Below are 16756 nucleotides of genomic sequence, written 5' to 3' on the forward strand. Positions count from 1 at the left end.
CGCCCGGAGAGCCAACAGCTCACACAGTTGCTATTTCAAGGCCTGAGAGTCTGAACAAATGTGATGGGTGCAACGTCAGCCCAGAACAAGAGCCGCATTGTAACTGTATCAAAAGCGCCAGAACAGTCCAGCCTGGGTCCACACTCCTCCATAGAAACCGGCAGGGACCGCACTGGGGGGGTGGGGGTGGGGGAGCCCGCAGAAGTGGCTTCAGAGTCCTGGGGTTCGAGTCCCACCCCCACCCTCCCTACCCTCTTCTCCCTCCTCGTCCTCTTCCCCCCTTCTTCTCTCTCCCCCTGCCCCCCACTCCTGAATGGTATCCTCCCATGGCCACAGCCTGCTCTTCTCTTTAACCCCCCATCACACCTGGGACACCCCCCCCCCCACAGTCACCTTCACAGGCAGGTCAATAATTTCACAAGACAGTGAGCACACAGGGGCCCGGTGTGGAGAACAGTCACCTCTGTTCCAGGGATAACAACCTTTTTCCCCCTAAAAGGACCCTGTTGTGGGCTGGGTCCCCCCAAAGCCGGGTGCCTCTGCATGGAAATGTCTTTGGGGACAGGGTCTTTACAGAGGCCACCGTGTTAAAATGACAACGAGGACGGGGCCCCCAACCGGTAAGACTGATGTCCTCGTAAAACGGGGCCTCTGGACAGAGACAGCTGGAGGCGTCGCATTGTGAAGAGACGGGGAGGGGCCCCCAAGATGCAGGGCCCATGTGGGAAAGACACACTGAGGACAGCAGCACCCCAGAAGCACGCAGTTCCTGGGGGAGCCACCGGGGTCACCACTGGTCTCTGCACTTGCCGGGTACCCCACTTCTTGACCAGTGGGCGGGGTCTGAACCCCACGCGCCCCCTCCACACAGCAAGCACCACCTCCTGGACTCCACAGCTGGTTCATCTTGGGGAGAACCGCGGGATTTATGGACAGAGCTCAGGCTCTGGAGCTGTTGGCTGCAGGTCAGAGCAGACATCACCAGCCATTAACACTGTCTGCCTTGGCTTCCTCACCTGTCACCTGCTGAGCACGGGGACAGGGGGCAAAGTGTGGCGGCTCACAGAACCTGCCCATCTGGAGGGCCACCCACAACCTCGTGGGGAGCCCTCAGCACCTCCCAGCCCACAGAAAATGCCTGGGGCAGAGCACAGGGGGTTGTGGAGTGACCTGAATCACCTCTTCTCCCTGGCTCCTTCCTTTTGGAAACCCAGTACCGTGAGGACACCCTGCCCCCACACACATGATTGGGGGAGGCACCTGACCCCCACACCCACATGGCACCCACAAGTGGCGCTGGCCCAGGTATACCACCTGAAGCTCACAGGTAAGGCGGCAGGGTTACAAAGGCCTTCACCCCTCTTCTCCAAGGAAGGCGCCAGGGCAGCCCGAGCCTGCTACCACCGGGGCTCACTCAGCCTTGCGAGGGCCTGTGTGGTGTCCCCCTGAACCCTACCAGCAAGCCTCAGCCCCTAGGGCCCCAGGGTGTCACTGTGCTGGACACTCTTTACAGAGGTGGTCAAGTCAAAGCCCAGGGGGCCCAGGGTAACAGGACCTGAAAGAGGAGGCGATGGGGCCCAGACACAGATGGCAGCCGTCCAGGCAGCAGGTGGCCTTCCTTCCCCGGGCGCGGCCTGCGCTGGCCAGCACCTTGATCTGGACTACCAGCCTCTGGGTGGGGAGGCAATAAACGTCCGCTGTGAAGCCCATGGTGGGCCCTCATGTCGGCTGCCCGGGAGGCTGGTGCGGCCTTGGGGTGGACCAGGGCTGGGCAAGGCCCGGCAGAGACAGAGCTTTTACGTACTGGTCAACTGGGTCTGATCTGAGGCTTCTGCTCTCCACGGCAGACAGCATCCAGTGGACCCCCTGAGCTTTCCAGCCCTTCAAAATACTGTGCACACTCTCCCCCTAACTGAAACAAATGCTCTCTCCCACCCCTTCCCTTCACAGGCCTTACATTCTAGTGGTTTCCAGTTCATCTTCTAGCTTTCCCTACCTCCGAGCTTTGGCTCATTCCCTCGGCCCAGACGTGCCTCCCAACCCCCCATTCTTCAACTCCAGGGCTGCTCTCCCAGCTCCCAACTTAGTGCTTAACAAACATGTGGCTGGCGCCTGGCACTCTGGAAGCTGCTGGTGTAATTCTCCCTGCACACCTTCTTTTTTTAAAGATCTATTTATTGATGCATACAGAACTGGGGTGCAGGCCAGAGGTGCAGGGCGGTGAGAGGATTCACCAGAGACAGAGTGGGGAGCAGAACAGGCAAGTGGACGAAGTACACTGCTGAGGGGAGCAGCGGGTGGGTCAGGAGAGGTCTGCCGCGCTCTGTTGGTCAGCTCCAGGGCCGGGGATCGGACTCGCACTGAAGTGGCAGTGGCCAGCTTGCAGTGCTGCGTCCTGACCCGTTATGCACGGGGAGGGCCCTCTGCACACCTTTTTAACTCCCACAAGGCAGCTGCTTTTGCTATGGGATGATGCGAACAGAAAGACTGGTGCCTGTTATGGCATCCTCAGCCCAAAGGAGGTTTAGAAAACTCTGGAAGATTTAAAAACCTTTATTTATTTCAGAGTGATAAACTTTCAGTCTTTAAATTCCTCGGTCACCTGCCTGTTCAAGGTCACGCGGTTTCAAAGAAACTCCCACTTGGGAAGGGAAAGAGATTCGTATCCAAGGTCAGACTGTGGCTCTCGGTCTGCCCCGCCTTGGGTCACTTAGGGAAGAGAAACGAATGAAGCCGAGCAAGCAGTGCTGACGGCCGCGATTCACCCCGACTCAGCACAAACCAAGAGAGAAGGAAGCGTGATGCCGTCATCCGTTCCACGAAGTTGTTTCTGGCCGCGCTCCTGGAGGGAGTTGCTTCTTACGGGGCTGCCCAGAAAAAGACTAAAAATAAAGCCGTTCGGATGGGATAATGAGAATCCCAGAACGCAGAGAGCTGCTGCCTGGCCACGGCCCCCGAAACTCCTCAGCCGGGGCCCCCAAAATGCACGGGGCTGTCTTGCATGTCACTGTGTCTCGTTTCTGGGACACAGACACGGCAGAGCCTGGGGCCTTTCCCTACTCACGTTCCCCCCGAGGGTCGGCAGACAAGTGCCAGAGCCAGGACCGCCACAGACCTTTCCTGGAGAAACCAGCTGCACCAACTCTAAGAAGAACCCAAGCAGGGGGCAGAGGTGGAGCCGGGCGCCCCGAAGGCTGGAGGAGCCTCGCGGTTGGGCCCGTGGCCCTGGGCCCACGTATCCGTCACTCGGCCACGGCACGTGGCTGTGTCTGGTCCTGGCCTCTGCGGCTGCTTGCGTGTCCTGCCGGGGGGGGGGGGGGAGTTCTCGTTTCTGCTGCCCAGAACATGATCAGACCAACTGAGTGGGAATTAATTATGGAAAAGACGGGTGTGAATGAGGCATGGGAACGTCAACACCTCGCACTTTGCTTCCTGAGTCATGAGCCACTCTTCCAAGCAGAGGCACCAAGGACCTGCTTTAACCAGGGGCCCGGGTGTGAGCCCCGTGGCTTGTACGTCCATGGGCCAAGGCTGTCGTCCAGAAGGGGGGTCCTGAGGTCATGGGTGCCGCTGACTCAGGCGGGGAGCCAGCCCTGTGCACGCCCAGCCTCCTCCCCTGGGGGCCGCAGGTGGATTAGTGCCTCGCTGCACCCTGCATGCCACCCCAGGGCAGGAGAAGCAGGGGTGGCTGTGCTGCCCCCCATCACCCCACCCCCAGCATCTGTGGGTGCAGTCAGGAGCAGCCCCTGCTCTGCCGTGACCTTCTCCGGGCCGGGGAGAAGCAGACAACCAGAGACTTGTGTGCCCGATACCTGCGTCTCTAGGTATTTCAGTAAAACTCTGCAGGTGGCCCCAAGTGCCTCAGGCCCCCCCACACACCCCACTCCAGACCCCACCATGGCACCGCTCCTGGAGGACAAGTCTCTGTGGCGTCCCGGGAAGCCAAGCCTGAACATAGTGATGTAAATTCAAGTCGGAAATGTTGCTATTTTCGGGGAATGACGTCACTCACTGTCTTTGACAGCTCACGGAAATGTGACTGAGGTCTGGGCGCTCTCCACACTCGTCACCCCAGAATCAGATCACCTTCCACCCCAGAAGACACAGCCCTTCCGCCACCTCCGTGGCTTCACTGGCGAGACGTGTTTATTGAGCACCTAGTAGGGCCAGGGTCAGAGGCGACGCGTCGGCTGAGCGCAGGGCTGGGGCAGGGGCAGGAATGGACTGAAGGGGCGGCAGGCGGCAGGTGGCAGGTGGCCTGGGCGGATGACACGTTGTGCGGCACCCTGCGGGGGAGACGGCCCAGCCACAGAGCCGGCCAGAGCACGGCCGGGGAGCTGGGACGCCTACTCCCCGGGCCAGCTCCATCCTGAGGGCCGGAGAGAGGGACTGGAGCGGGGAAGTCCCACAAGTAGCTTGACCACAAGCCGGCACTCAAGGCAAAGGGGTGGACGAGACCAGAGGCCAGAGCCCAGGTCAGCAAACCGGAGCACGGCCGCCCAGGGCCATACCGGAGGGCGGCCGGCGGCCCCAGACCTCTCACACTCACATCCTGACCCTCGGAACACGGAACGCGACTGTGTCTGGACCCGGGGGTCCCAGGCTGTGAGGACAAGGCGAGCACAGAGGGCCAGCCGATGGAGGCCAGCGGGCGGGACTTCCAGGTCCACATGGACCCCAAGGCCCAGGGCCACCAGGGTCCTCGTGGTGTGCGGGGCCTCGACGAGGTCATTTTCGAGAAGACCATCGAGACTCAGTTTGCATGTGGCAGCTGGACGGAGGGGCCCGAGGGCGCTGTCAGGAGGACCCCGAGCCTGGCGGGGAGCGTTTCTCTGTCAGGCCTCATCCACCACTGCTGGCTACAACCCTCCGATGACTCATCGCCCGCCGGGGCAAAGTCAACCTGCAGCCCAAGGCCTGGCGCTGCGGGCACTCAGGCTGCCGTCCACCCTGGTCCTGCCTCTCTGTGTCCTTCACTACCCTGTGCCCGGGTGGTGACACCCCTCCTCTGGTGACCGCAGGGCCACAGCAGCACCATGGGCCCCCCTCGCCGGGACACAGCTTACCTGGCCGCACCTCTGCTCAGGCCCTCACCCCGCACCGCAGGCTCAGCCCTCACACACCTGGAGTCCTCCACATGCCCCTGCCTTGACCGGACCACAAGCACCTTCCCAGGGCAGAAGGGACTTCCACCCTCTGTGAAGCATCCCGGCAGGAGCAGACAGGGGGCCCCAGGATGCGGCTGTGAAGCGGGGGGCACTCTGGAGGTTGCAGAAGCTGCCGCCAGCTTCTGGAGGTGCATGAACTGTCTCCCCAGAGTGGACCAGCACCCACATCCACAGCATTAGACCTACGGGCCAGGAAGCAGAAGAGACCCAAGTGTCCGGCGACAGGACCAGATCTGCAAAGTGTGGTGTGCACGCACCACAGGGGTGGCTCAGCCGAAACAGGACACTGGCACAGGCCGCAGCCTGGACGGGCCTGGAGGACGTGATTCGAGGTGGCTCAGTCGCACACCCAGGGCAGGGGCTCCGGCGTCCACTCACACGCGGCCCCAGGGAGGTCAGACTCTCGGGGGCTGGGGGCAGCGGAGTGCCCAGCCCATAATTAACGGGGGCATGATCAGTGAATTAGGGACCGAGCTTCGGTTCTGCGAGACGTGAAGCGTTCTGGAGACTGGACTTCTGGGGGGGTGATGGGCGTGCCAAATTCAAGTGAATGAAAGCCGCTCACTGGACACTTAAACAGTTCAGAGGGTGAAGTCGAGGTTACGTACATTTTACCTCGACTAAGACAATTTTAAAGGCGGATAAAAGCTGGGTTTGCTGAAAACCTCCGTGGACGGTGGGGTTTCTCCATCCCTAACAAACGAAGGGGCCCCACTTGCAAAGCATCTTTGAAGACCCCAGAAGCATGTTTAACCTAACCTGGGAGGGTCCCGAGGCTGAGTGGGCGGCCAGCCTGTGATGTGACAGCCCGTGACAGCACGGCTGGGCCCCCGTGGCAGTCCAAGCCCGCACCAGCGCCGTCCCCCCCCCCCATTCTGGAAACCAGACAAGGGAAGTGTGACTGTTCGCTGGTAGAATTAAGCGGTGCAAAGGCCCAGGCCTCCTCCCCACTTATGGAAAAAAAAAAAAAAGGCCGATAAACACTTAACAAGGTTCCTGTGACTTAGCATTCTTCAGCACACATCCCTGTGACTCAGCTGTTTGCTTGCTGCTCAGTGCCCAGATAAGAGAGAGAGGGGCCTTGCAGACCAGCTGTGGCTTCAGGGGCCTCCCTGGTCTCTGGCTGGTGCACACCTTAAGCTAACCGGACATCTCAAAGGAGGCTGTGTGGGGCTGTGGGAAACCGGGCCCGCAGCAAGGCCACGTCACGCTCCCCGCCAGGAATCCAGGGGAGGTGCTGAGCGCAGCAGAGAGACAAGCAAAGGAAAGAGTGGTCAGCCCAGGAAGGAAGGCTGGGAAGGGCGGGAGCCAGCTGCCAGGGACGGGACGGGCTGGAGGGTGGGGCGGGGCCGCTCGGAGGTGGCACCTCGGAAACCCGCTCTGCCCCTCCGCCTGGTCTCAGAGGCTTTTTGCAAGGGTTCTGCCTGTGTGTCTGCACCAGGCCTTGCCAGCTATGTAGCAGTCCTGACTCGAAACCAGGCCCAGGTGGGAGCAGGGGGGTCCCGCAGAACTAAAAGGGTTAGTTGGGTCCACGCTCCCTGGGCCATCTGGAGCTAAAAGAGGCCACCCCGGCTCCTTCTAGAAAAGAAGCCTCAGAAGGTGCCCTCCGACCAGTTCCATAAAAGTGTCAACAGCCAGGTGAGTTACGCCCTGGTTTAGAGCATGTCACGGCTTAAACATAAGTGTTCAATTATTCTGGAATTGCCAAGAAGATCCATCTGCGATCTCTTCCAGCCTTCCCAAGGGCACCCATCACCCCGTCCTGCCACACCCCAGGAACTCGAGCCCCCTCGTCCACTCCAAACTGGACGACAGACCCGTGCCCGGGACCTGGAGTCAGATCGGACACCACAGAGCCCTGGAGGGGAACCAGCCGACTTCCGGAGGAAGGGATGGATCGGCTGCGGCCCCTGGAAAACCCGCCCCTCAAACACACCCTTGCTGATCTCAGACCCCAACTCAGGGCCCTCGAGCCATCTCTGCACCGTCAGTAACTCTGCTTCCGGTTTGTCTGTCATTTGCTGTCCTTACTCGCCACTGCAACAGTGGAGAGAGACTTGCCGAAGGGCCCAACTCTGCAGAGGGATGACAAGCGCCCAGGGCACAATCGCTGATCTGACAGTTGTCCCCCAACCCCCATCCCAGGAGCTCACTGTCCACCTCCAGGCCATCCATGTGGAGGGAAGGCAGAGCACAGGAAATGACCTGTGCTGAGTAAACACTGAGCAGACAAGAGGACAAACGTCTGACATCCCTGGACACGCTGGAGAGGGGGACGTTGGACCAGGGGTCAAAGGTAATGGTCTCCTGCAAAAGCCCCACGAGGTGGGAAGGGGCCTCTCCCCCCAGGGCCCCGGCCCTCCCTCCAGCTGTCCCCTGCCCGGGGAAGTCAGCACACCATCCCACTTGCCCTCAGACCTGCGTCCCCGCACAGCCAGCCAGGGACACATACATCATGCGTCAGAGAACTCGCCACCCACAGCCTCAGGAGTCGCCACCGAGCCCTTTCTCCCACCCCTGGGGGTTAGCGTGGTCAGCCTGGAGGTCCTTTCCTTCAGCTTCCCAAGCCCGGTGGTGGGAGCCTGTTTTCAGATGAGAACCCCGAAACCGATGGGCTTTCAAACATGCCCGGGCCCGGGGGTCCCTGCGGCCGCATCCTCAGACGTCTGGGTCCCGGGGTCCTGTCCAGATGGCACACCTGGTTCCCAGGTCATCAGTGTCCAGGCCCCCACGGGGAAGGCGTCCCCGGCCCGTCGGGTGTGGCCAAGCAGCTCTACACGGGAGCCTGTCTCCATGACTCACGGGGCGCCACCCTCCAGGTGGGCCAGCTGGACCTGCTCACTCAGGTGCCTCCTGCTCGCCGGGAGCAGGGGTGGGGCGGGAGGGCTCTCCCTAGGTATGTGTCCTCCAGGTGAGGTCAGCCCAGTGAGGTCCTGCTGTTCCCGAAGGCAGCAGTGTCCAGGACAAGTTTGGTGAGCCCAGACTTGGTGGGCTTTCAAACACGCCTGGCCGGGGGTCCGTGCGGCCACATCCTCAGACCTCTGGGTCCCAGGGGCCTGTCTGGAGGGCACTCCAGAAAGGCCCGGAGGGCAATAGCAAGACCCACTGCGGGCTCTGACCACCACAGCACCAGGCCTGGGCTTCCAGGCAAAAGGGCATGAGGCAGAAGGGGTGGAAGGCAGCAATGTGTGTCCACTCAGCCCAGCCACTCACCTCCTGGACAAGCGACCAGGCCCTGACCAACAGCAGCCAGCACCTGAGGGACACCACTGATGCCGGTCGGGGAGAGAGAAGGGTGGGGCCCCCCTGTCTGGCAGGCCCCTCGGGGCAGGGGTAAGAAGGCCTGAGGGGAAGGAAAAGCAGATCCCAGCCCAGAGAGGCTGGTGACTCTGCCCAGTCCCGGCCCCCAGGCTCAGTCCGGTCTAGTGTAAACTGAGACTTTGGACCAGAAGCTGATAGAACCGTGCTCAGGGCAATCTCTGACCTACTGCTGGCTCCTGGCCGAGGCGAAGCTGGTTGACCAGAAGTCTGGCTCCAGGTGGTTTCCCCATCAGTGTCTTTCCACCTTGTGGAAACTGAATTAGCACCTTCTCCTTCTGAGGAGGAGGGCAAGGGCAAATGCCTGGGCATGCCACGGCAGTGCTGCTGCCTGTCCACAGCCTTCAGAGCCGGTTTCAGGCCTCACCTGCCCAGAGTGAGTGAGGATCTGAAGCTCCAGTGAGTCCAGTGAGGTCCCACAGGGCCAGTGAGGACCTGCGATTTCTGTGTTCCCTCCCCCCATCAGAGCAAACAGCTCCAGAGTCCCCCCAGAACCTATGGTCAGGATGCCCTCCCCACACCCCTGTCCATCTAGAGAGCCAGAGTCTCCAAGGAACGTTCAGGGCTCCGTCCCAGGCCCTCGCATCCCACACGCTCTCCCTGCATTCCCAGTGCACCCCCATGAGCTCAGCTCAACAAGGCTCACAAGCCCCTCCCGTGTTCACAGCTGCACCACCTGCTACCACGTCCAGGCTCCTACCACCCCAGGGCCCTGGCAGATGCTGTTTGTGCTGTCTGCAACACACACACACACATACACACACACACACACACACACACACACACTCTGTCTTGCTCCTTCTCAAAACAAACCTCAGGTCACTCAGGGCCAGTCTAGGTGAGGCTGCTGGTTCCCGTCTTTGTTCCCTTTTCTTTCTGCAGTTGCCCAAAATATAATTAATTAAAATGCTATTATCTACTGGATAAGGTGTGCCTCCCTCAGTCTGCAAGCTCTGTAGGAACTGAGCAACTTTGGCCAGTCATTGTCGTTTGTCCAACACAGAGCAAGCACAGTACCTGCGCCAAGATAGTCATGCGTATCTGAGGAAGGAGGGAGGAGAAGTCAAGGCAAAGAAGGAAAGAGGAGGCCCAGGGTCACGGACAGTAGAGCAATGACTGCGTAACCACTGGTCACAGACAGTAGAGCAATGACTGCGTAACCACTGGCTCTCAGAGGGAAAAAGCCAACTGCCATGGAATAAATGCACCTGCGACAGCCGATGCCCCGCCCCCGCAAACGATGCCCCGCCCCTGCAGACGATGCCACGCCCCCACAGACAATGCCACGCCCCCACAGACAATGCCATGCCCCCACAGGCGATGCCACGCCCCCACAGGCGATGCCACGCCCCCACAGACGATGCCATGCCCCCACAGACAATGCCATGCCCCTTTGCTGATGCTCCACCCCCAAGATGCCCTAATCACACAGCTGGAGAAAGACGAGCACAGGAACTCAGGCTGGGTCTGCTCAGGCCAGGCTGCTGGTCCCACCCCATGAGTGTGTGGTCAGTCACAGAGTCCAACATGTTTTTAAATGACATTAACTTTCAACTCAATCCTACTCTGAATGAAAGGCAGAAAGGAACTGAAACTTGCAAAAAATGCTGAGGACAAACAAAAGGAGAGGCTTGTTAGGGAGTCCAAAACAAGGAGAAGACAGGACGGTGAGACCCACCACCGACTTGTGGTGACAGAGCTGGAAAGAGCTGGAAGGAGCTGCCGCGCGGGTTTAGCTTCTGACATTTCCATCAGTGACGGACATACCCTCAACGCTGGAGACGCGGGCGTGCACAGGCCAGACGCTGCGTGAGATGCTGGTGGTATCCATGGGCCTGATGTATATTTCATTTTTTAGCAACTTATCGAAACAATCAAAGCAATTTTACTGAGTTGACGCCTGTAAAGCCCAATTAAACAAGGCCTGAGATTATAAAAATGATAGAAGAAAATGAGGACTTTTAAAAATATTGGTCCAGGATTCCTCAAACTGCTAAACATGGAGCTTCCCTAGGCCCCAGCAATCCCACTCCTAGGTATCTACCCAAAAGACACAAAAACACTGATTGAAAAAGATACCTGCACCCCCATGTTTATGGCTGCTTTATTTATAATAGGAAAGACGTGGAATCAACCCAAATGCCCAAAAGTAGATGACTGGATTGAAAAGATGAGGTACATATACACAATGGAATATTACTCAGCAATCAAAGAAGCTCATGCCTTTTACAGCAACATGGATGGAGCTTGGAGGGATCATGCTTAGTGAAATAAGCCAGAAAGACAAGGAAAAATACTGGATGGTTTCACTCATAGCAGAAGTATCAAGGACCAGGGTGCGGGGGAGGGGCGGGGAGGGGATAATGAACAGCCATATACCGGAGACATCTTACGGGGGTGGAGTGGGGGATGGGATCAAAAATGGGGGCGGGGGGAGGGGGGAAGAGCACTGGACTATGGTGATGGCACACGGGTGATTTGGTGATGGGAAGCCCACGGGGATTGCAGCTGAGATGGAAAAAAAAATACTGGTCCAGGATTACAAAAGCCCTAAAAAAATATTTTTAATTAATTTATTGAAACACATAAGAGGTAGGGTGTAGGCCGGAGGTGCAGGGGGATTCACCAGACACAGAGTGGGGAGAAGAACAGACAGATCACTGAAATACACCGCTGAGGGGAGCAGCGGGGAGACAGGGGAGGTCTGCTGTGTCCTGTGGGTCACTCCCTGGCTGGGGATTGAACTCCTGTTGCAGTGGCTGCAGGTAACTTCATAGTACTGAGACTTAACCCCTTACAGATCTAAAAATGTCACACAAGACCCAGGAACCAGGAAAGAAAAGATGAATCCGTGCTGACCGTCGGCATACCCAAAGCTTCTGCCAAACAACAACACACTTGTGTGAAACCACTCTTGTGTGAAGCTATTCTACACATCACAACCACATAACACCCCCTTTCACATACACACATGCACACACAGGCAATCCACAAAGGCGACGGAGAGGCAGAGCAAAGAAAAGGAAACACACTTCCAAAATGTCAGAGGAGTGTAGAATCTCCCTCCCAACAAGACATGCAAATTACAACAGCTACCAAGTCGAGTTCCCACCTAGCAAACCAGGAGACATCTGACAGCAGAAGGACTCCCGGCTCGGAGGATGTGGGCCCAGGCCACGCGATGAGGCCCGTGTGGAGGTCTACTTGAGCACATCGATCAGCATTAAGTAGCTGAACGCAGCCTACTTTGACCCCCCCCCCCCCACCAAGCTTCTAAGAATTTCGTGACTGCCAGGATTTCCCGCAGATCATGTCACAGCCAAGACTGGAACCAAACAAGATGACCCTGGAGTGGGTGACTGGTTCAATCAATTACATGGAGTTGATGTCCCGCCAAAGAATCAATTACATGGAGTTGATGTCCCGCCCCGACACAGGGGCGCTGGGGGTCTGCTAAGCATCCACCCCCACTATGAGGGGGAAAGGCACAAACCAGCGAATATATTATGTCACGGCGAGAGACAAATATATAAGTGAAAATATACTGAGAATATTTCTGGAAGGGTACATAAGCTGGTAACCATGGTTGCTTCTGAAGAAAACGGCAGGCAGAGTTGGCAAGAATGTTACCCTCACTGTCTGCTGTCTGCCATGGGCCAATATTACCTACTAGGCAAGAAGATGTTCACTGCGGTGTTGCATACACCACACAAAGCAAGAAGTCACTAGGATGACCGAATGCCAGGCTATGCTGCTGCTATTACTACTGCAGTGAGATTGTAACTATTATTATTTATTTTTAAAGATTTACTTTTATGCACACAGAGCTGGGGAGGGGCAGGGCGGTGAGAGGAGTCACCAGAGACCAAGTGGGGAGCAGAACGGGCAGATCGATGAAGTACACTGCTGAGGGGAGCAGCGGGCGGGTCAGGGGAGGTCTGCCGCGCCCTGTGGGTCAGCCCCCTGGCCGGGGATTGAACTTTCGCTGAGTGGCTATAGTGGCTTCACAGTGCTGCGCTTTAACCCACTGCATCACCAGGGAGGTCCCGAGATTGTAATTATTTTTAATCCTAACCAGATTGTACTCCCATTAAATAACTTCTAGTCTTGAGTCCCAGAAAAGGAACACTAATACGTCCCAGGATAGTTAAACAATGCTCAGGTGTATGGACAGCAACAAAAAAAAAAAAAAAAAACAAAAAAAAAAACCAGTGATCTTTGCGCATTTATGGAGAACAGACAAAATAGCAAGAAGCCAGGAGCCAGACAAAACTCCCAAGTGTCCTTTACAGAAAAGGCTGGGTTTAGAATGTTTGCCTGACCTTGGTTTTTGGCAAAATTCTCGGGATTATGCATGGAGGTGGTGAGTGTAAGCCACCAACGAGGCTTCACTAAGGACAATGTGGGACAAGTAAAGACAGAGAGGCTGCATTCCAGTCAGCTGCCTTGTTTCTTTATAGCCCAGTGGGGCAGATCTCAGCAGGACAGGGGCACCGGGTTGCCCGGGTGGTGCCTGGCGGGCTGGGGGTGCCGGCGGCGACCCATGGGGCTCTGCTCCCCAGGGCTGCCTTGGGGGGACCGTCCAGGAATTCGCTCGATTCTTCTTTTCAGGAAGGCACGGACAGTACCTTTCGACTCGGCTGGAGACGAAAGGCAGGTGACGACTTTCACCAGGCTCGAGACACGCACCCTGTTCCAACACATGGCTGAGTGCATGCGCGCGTGTTTGGGTCGAAAATCCCAGAAAACGCTCAATGTTAAGACTCGACATGCCCAACCAAGGGAAGTAAGATACGTGAAAACCTCACGGGGCTGCCCGGAAGAAAGGCGAAGGCGGTGACGATTTTGAGGGTTTCGCAAATTCTGGAACAGATGAAAAAACACCAGGGACCAAGACAAAACAAAAACCTACAGAGACGAAAGAACAGCAGAGGAGGTGCCGGGATGAGGAAGACCCTACAAGGTCCCGGAGGCGAGACCCAGCAACTGGACACCAGCCAGGTGAGAGGCCCTGGGTCAGGAAGCCTCATTTGCCAACCTGGAGCCTTGGCCGTCTGCTCTCCCTGGCGTCTCCTGCCACAGCGGGGGCTTCGCTCCTGGAAGCATCGTGCCCAGGGATCGTCCTTCTCTGGATGAGGAGCTGCACCCTGCCCGCACCCCACCCCGGAGGGCTTCCAGGCACCCTCACAGACCTGACTTTGTGTCAGACAGAGAAGACGCCAAGAAGCCACACAAATCCACATGAAATAACCAGAGTTGTGGTCTCCCCCAAACCTGCCTCCCTGTAGGGGGTGGCCTAGCTCGTGGGCCTCCCTGCCCCGTCCAACAAGGGAACTCAGGTCTGGGTGTCATTCAGGAGGGGAGAAAGGCTTGTCAGTCCTAAGATCCCTTTTAACATAAAACCTGGGATCCGGTTTGGCTGTTTCTCCTAGAGTTGGGGGCAGAGGGACCAGGAGAGTATATAAAACAGGCTACACAATAAAAAGCATGTACTATATAGACGTTATCATACACTTATGCCCCTCTCTGCACAGGGAGTGCGTTTATACCGAGCATCGATTCACCGTGTACATGCTATGATAGACACAGCGCCTACGTGTAGGGCAGATGTGTAGTTCTGTGTGTGCCATGGGGCACAGGGTAAGCTCTGGGATAGAGGTGCCCGGTTATCCGTCGGCACCCCACCCAGTCACCACCCATCACATGTGCCACAGAATAAACACGGTCTGAGGCCTTGTTTGCAGATCTGGGGAGGAGGAGGAAGAGGGAAGCTTCTCTGACCCTGAACTTTCATCCACTGACCCAGGCGAAACCTTTCCCTCCTGCTTCCTCTTGGGAGGAGCAGCAGGCACCTGACCCAAGAATCCAGCACCAACATAGTATACATTCCATATCTGAGCATCTGATACAGTTTCCAAAGTACACAGGGCCGGGAGACTGTCTGGTGCAAGCCAGAATGTGCTTCAAGAGCTCTTGAAAGCATTTGTTTATGGACAAGAACACGGTGGAAGCAAAGTCCTTTATTAAGACCTCATTTGTGCGTGAAAATCAAGATGTCCTTGCTAGTCTTTATCTGACATAAAATGCATTTCTCACTGTTGTCCCGAAGACTTCACCTCCCTGTCTGACCCCGAGAGCTGGCAGCGTGATGGAGAGAGCTCCCCGGAAAGATGCCTCAGTGACCCTGTCTTGGTGGTGCTAAGGATGCCTCCTGCACACGGGCTAAGTCAGTCTCTCCGCCCACGCAAGGCCCAGCTGAGCGCGCATAGCTACCCGCGCTCTGCCCGCAGACAAGGCCCCCTCGCCCACCTCCTCCCTTTCAGTTCACCTCCCCTCCCACCCCGCGGTCAGACAAGTGTCCTCTGCACACCCTGGTTTTGGCCTGTGTGCTAACTCCTCTATTTTAAAAAGGGGCCAACAGAATTTGAGAATATGGACAAATCCACAGATACACCGTGGATATTAAAATAATCACTGTACTTCAGTTTTCCCTGCACTGCGCTCCGTTGATGAGACCCCGTCAGAGGAAGGGGCACCTTTGGAAAGGACGGCTGGCGGGGTACAGCCTGCTGGGGGAGTCAAGCCGCAAGGATGGTCCCCAGGAACAGCCGATCCAGACGGTCCCCCAGGACTCGCCAGCCAGGCTGGTACAAGATTGTAACAATGGTTATGATGATGTAAGAGTTTCATCTTACACACCCAGGAGCCGCACTGTTTACTAACACACGGGGATGCACATGCACCCCAGTTATTCTAAGCTGCCACGTTTCAGCCTCACATTTAAACAGAGCATTTCACCTGCCCAGACGTGGAGGAGGGACTCCATGGACTTGGCGATACAAACTGGTTATTTAAAAGACAGAAGGGGCAACGGAGGCAGATGGCTTGACACTCTGGCACACTCTCCTGTGTTAAGAAACCCAGGCACTAGGTAGATGGCTCAGGCACCCCCTCTTTCTCCTGGCCTCTTTTCTCCTCACTGCTCAGCAAACACACCTGCTCCACCTCACACAACACAAAACACAACACCTCTGCTGAGGGTGGCCGCGGGCTGCAGCCAGTGTCACCATGGGGGAGCGCCCCAGGGTCTCAAAGCCCGGGACAAATGCAGCTGCTAGTCAGCACAGAGGTAGTTCGGTAACCCAAGCACAAGCTTAGCCTCCTTCCTCTACTCATGTGATGTTTACTACAAAGTCCCGAGAAGACATTGGAGGGAGCACTCGGGTGGCAAAGTCGGAGTCTCTGGAAGGGACCGAGCTGGGGAGGGGAAAGGGATTTCAAAAGCTCTTTGCTTCTCTGGTTGCAACTCTGGTTCTTTAATCTGTCTCCAAACCCAGCCCAGGAGGGCTGAGGGCTGCCAGGAGGAACATCTGGGAATAGCACACCATCCTCACCGCCAGACAGGGAGGCCAATCCTCCCGGCCTGGCTGGTGACAGGTCAGCCGCCTTCTGTCCTGCCGCCATCCTGGCCTGGAAGAGCGTGACCGTTGCAAGGGTGAGGGAAGGAAACTCCTGGTTTTGTTTTGGGGCGGGGGTGGGGCGCCCTTTCCATCGTGCACTGGGACAGGAGTTTGCAAGCAAAGTGCCCTAAGAGTTGGGACCTGTCATGCCACCGCAGAGGCCGCACAAAGCCCTCGCTTCATACCCAAGTAAACGCCTCCAGCCCAGGGGCCGCAGGACACGAGCCACCGCCGCGCACACAGGCTGGCACCCCCTGGGGGCTTGGGGGGCCAGGGCTGCTCGGCGGGGGGCCACAGGGCAGGCGGGCCCGCGGCGGCGCCCCAAGGGCTCGGGACAAGGACGCGGCCTTACCTTGGTGACCACGTTTTGGACGAGGCCTGTGCGGATGCCGTAGTCCCACGCGTGGCAGTCACAGCTGGAGGCGTTGTCCTCCTGGTCCGGCGGGGACGGCAGGGGTGGCGTGTCGCCCCCGTACCCTTCGCTGCTGTTGCTCAGGTTGCCCGCGGCGCCCCAGGCGGCAGTGGAGAAGGGGGCGGGCGGGGGGCTGGTCCAGTTGGCCAAGTCGCCGGCGCTCCAGCGGCCGGTGGCGGTGACCCCCGCCAGCTCGGAGCCTTTGCCGGCCCCGCGGCACCAGAAGTTGGGCTGGTCCAGGAGGAAGGAGTCCGAGAACTGGCTGAAGCCGATGAACAGCGCGGGGATCCAGGTGAGCAGCACGAGGGTCCGCTGGAAGCCCCCGCCCAGGCCCCCGAGGAAGGGCAGCACCGACCCGTCGTAGTCCAGCAACAGATGGCTCGGGGCCGCCGCGCAGC

The 16756-nt window shown here is 57.9% G+C and overlaps 1 protein-coding gene across 1 annotated transcript in view; it reads right to left on the minus strand.

Moving 5' to 3' along the window:
* SLC22A23 (solute carrier family 22, member 23) overlaps positions 1-16756 on the minus strand; it is a 133253-nt gene that overhangs the window by 115177 nt on the left and 1320 nt on the right. The window contains exon 2 of the mRNA XM_012734159.1: positions 16299-16754. Coding sequence (XP_012589613.1) covers positions 16299-16754 — 456 coding nt within the window. The remainder of the gene's footprint in view (positions 1-16298; positions 16755-16756) is intronic.

Source organism: Condylura cristata, unplaced genomic scaffold (genome assembly GCF_000260355.1).
Source record: "Condylura cristata isolate star-nosed mole 26May11 unplaced genomic scaffold, ConCri1.0 scaffold00048, whole genome shotgun sequence".
NCBI classification, from domain to species: domain Eukaryota; kingdom Metazoa; phylum Chordata; class Mammalia; order Eulipotyphla; family Talpidae; genus Condylura; species Condylura cristata.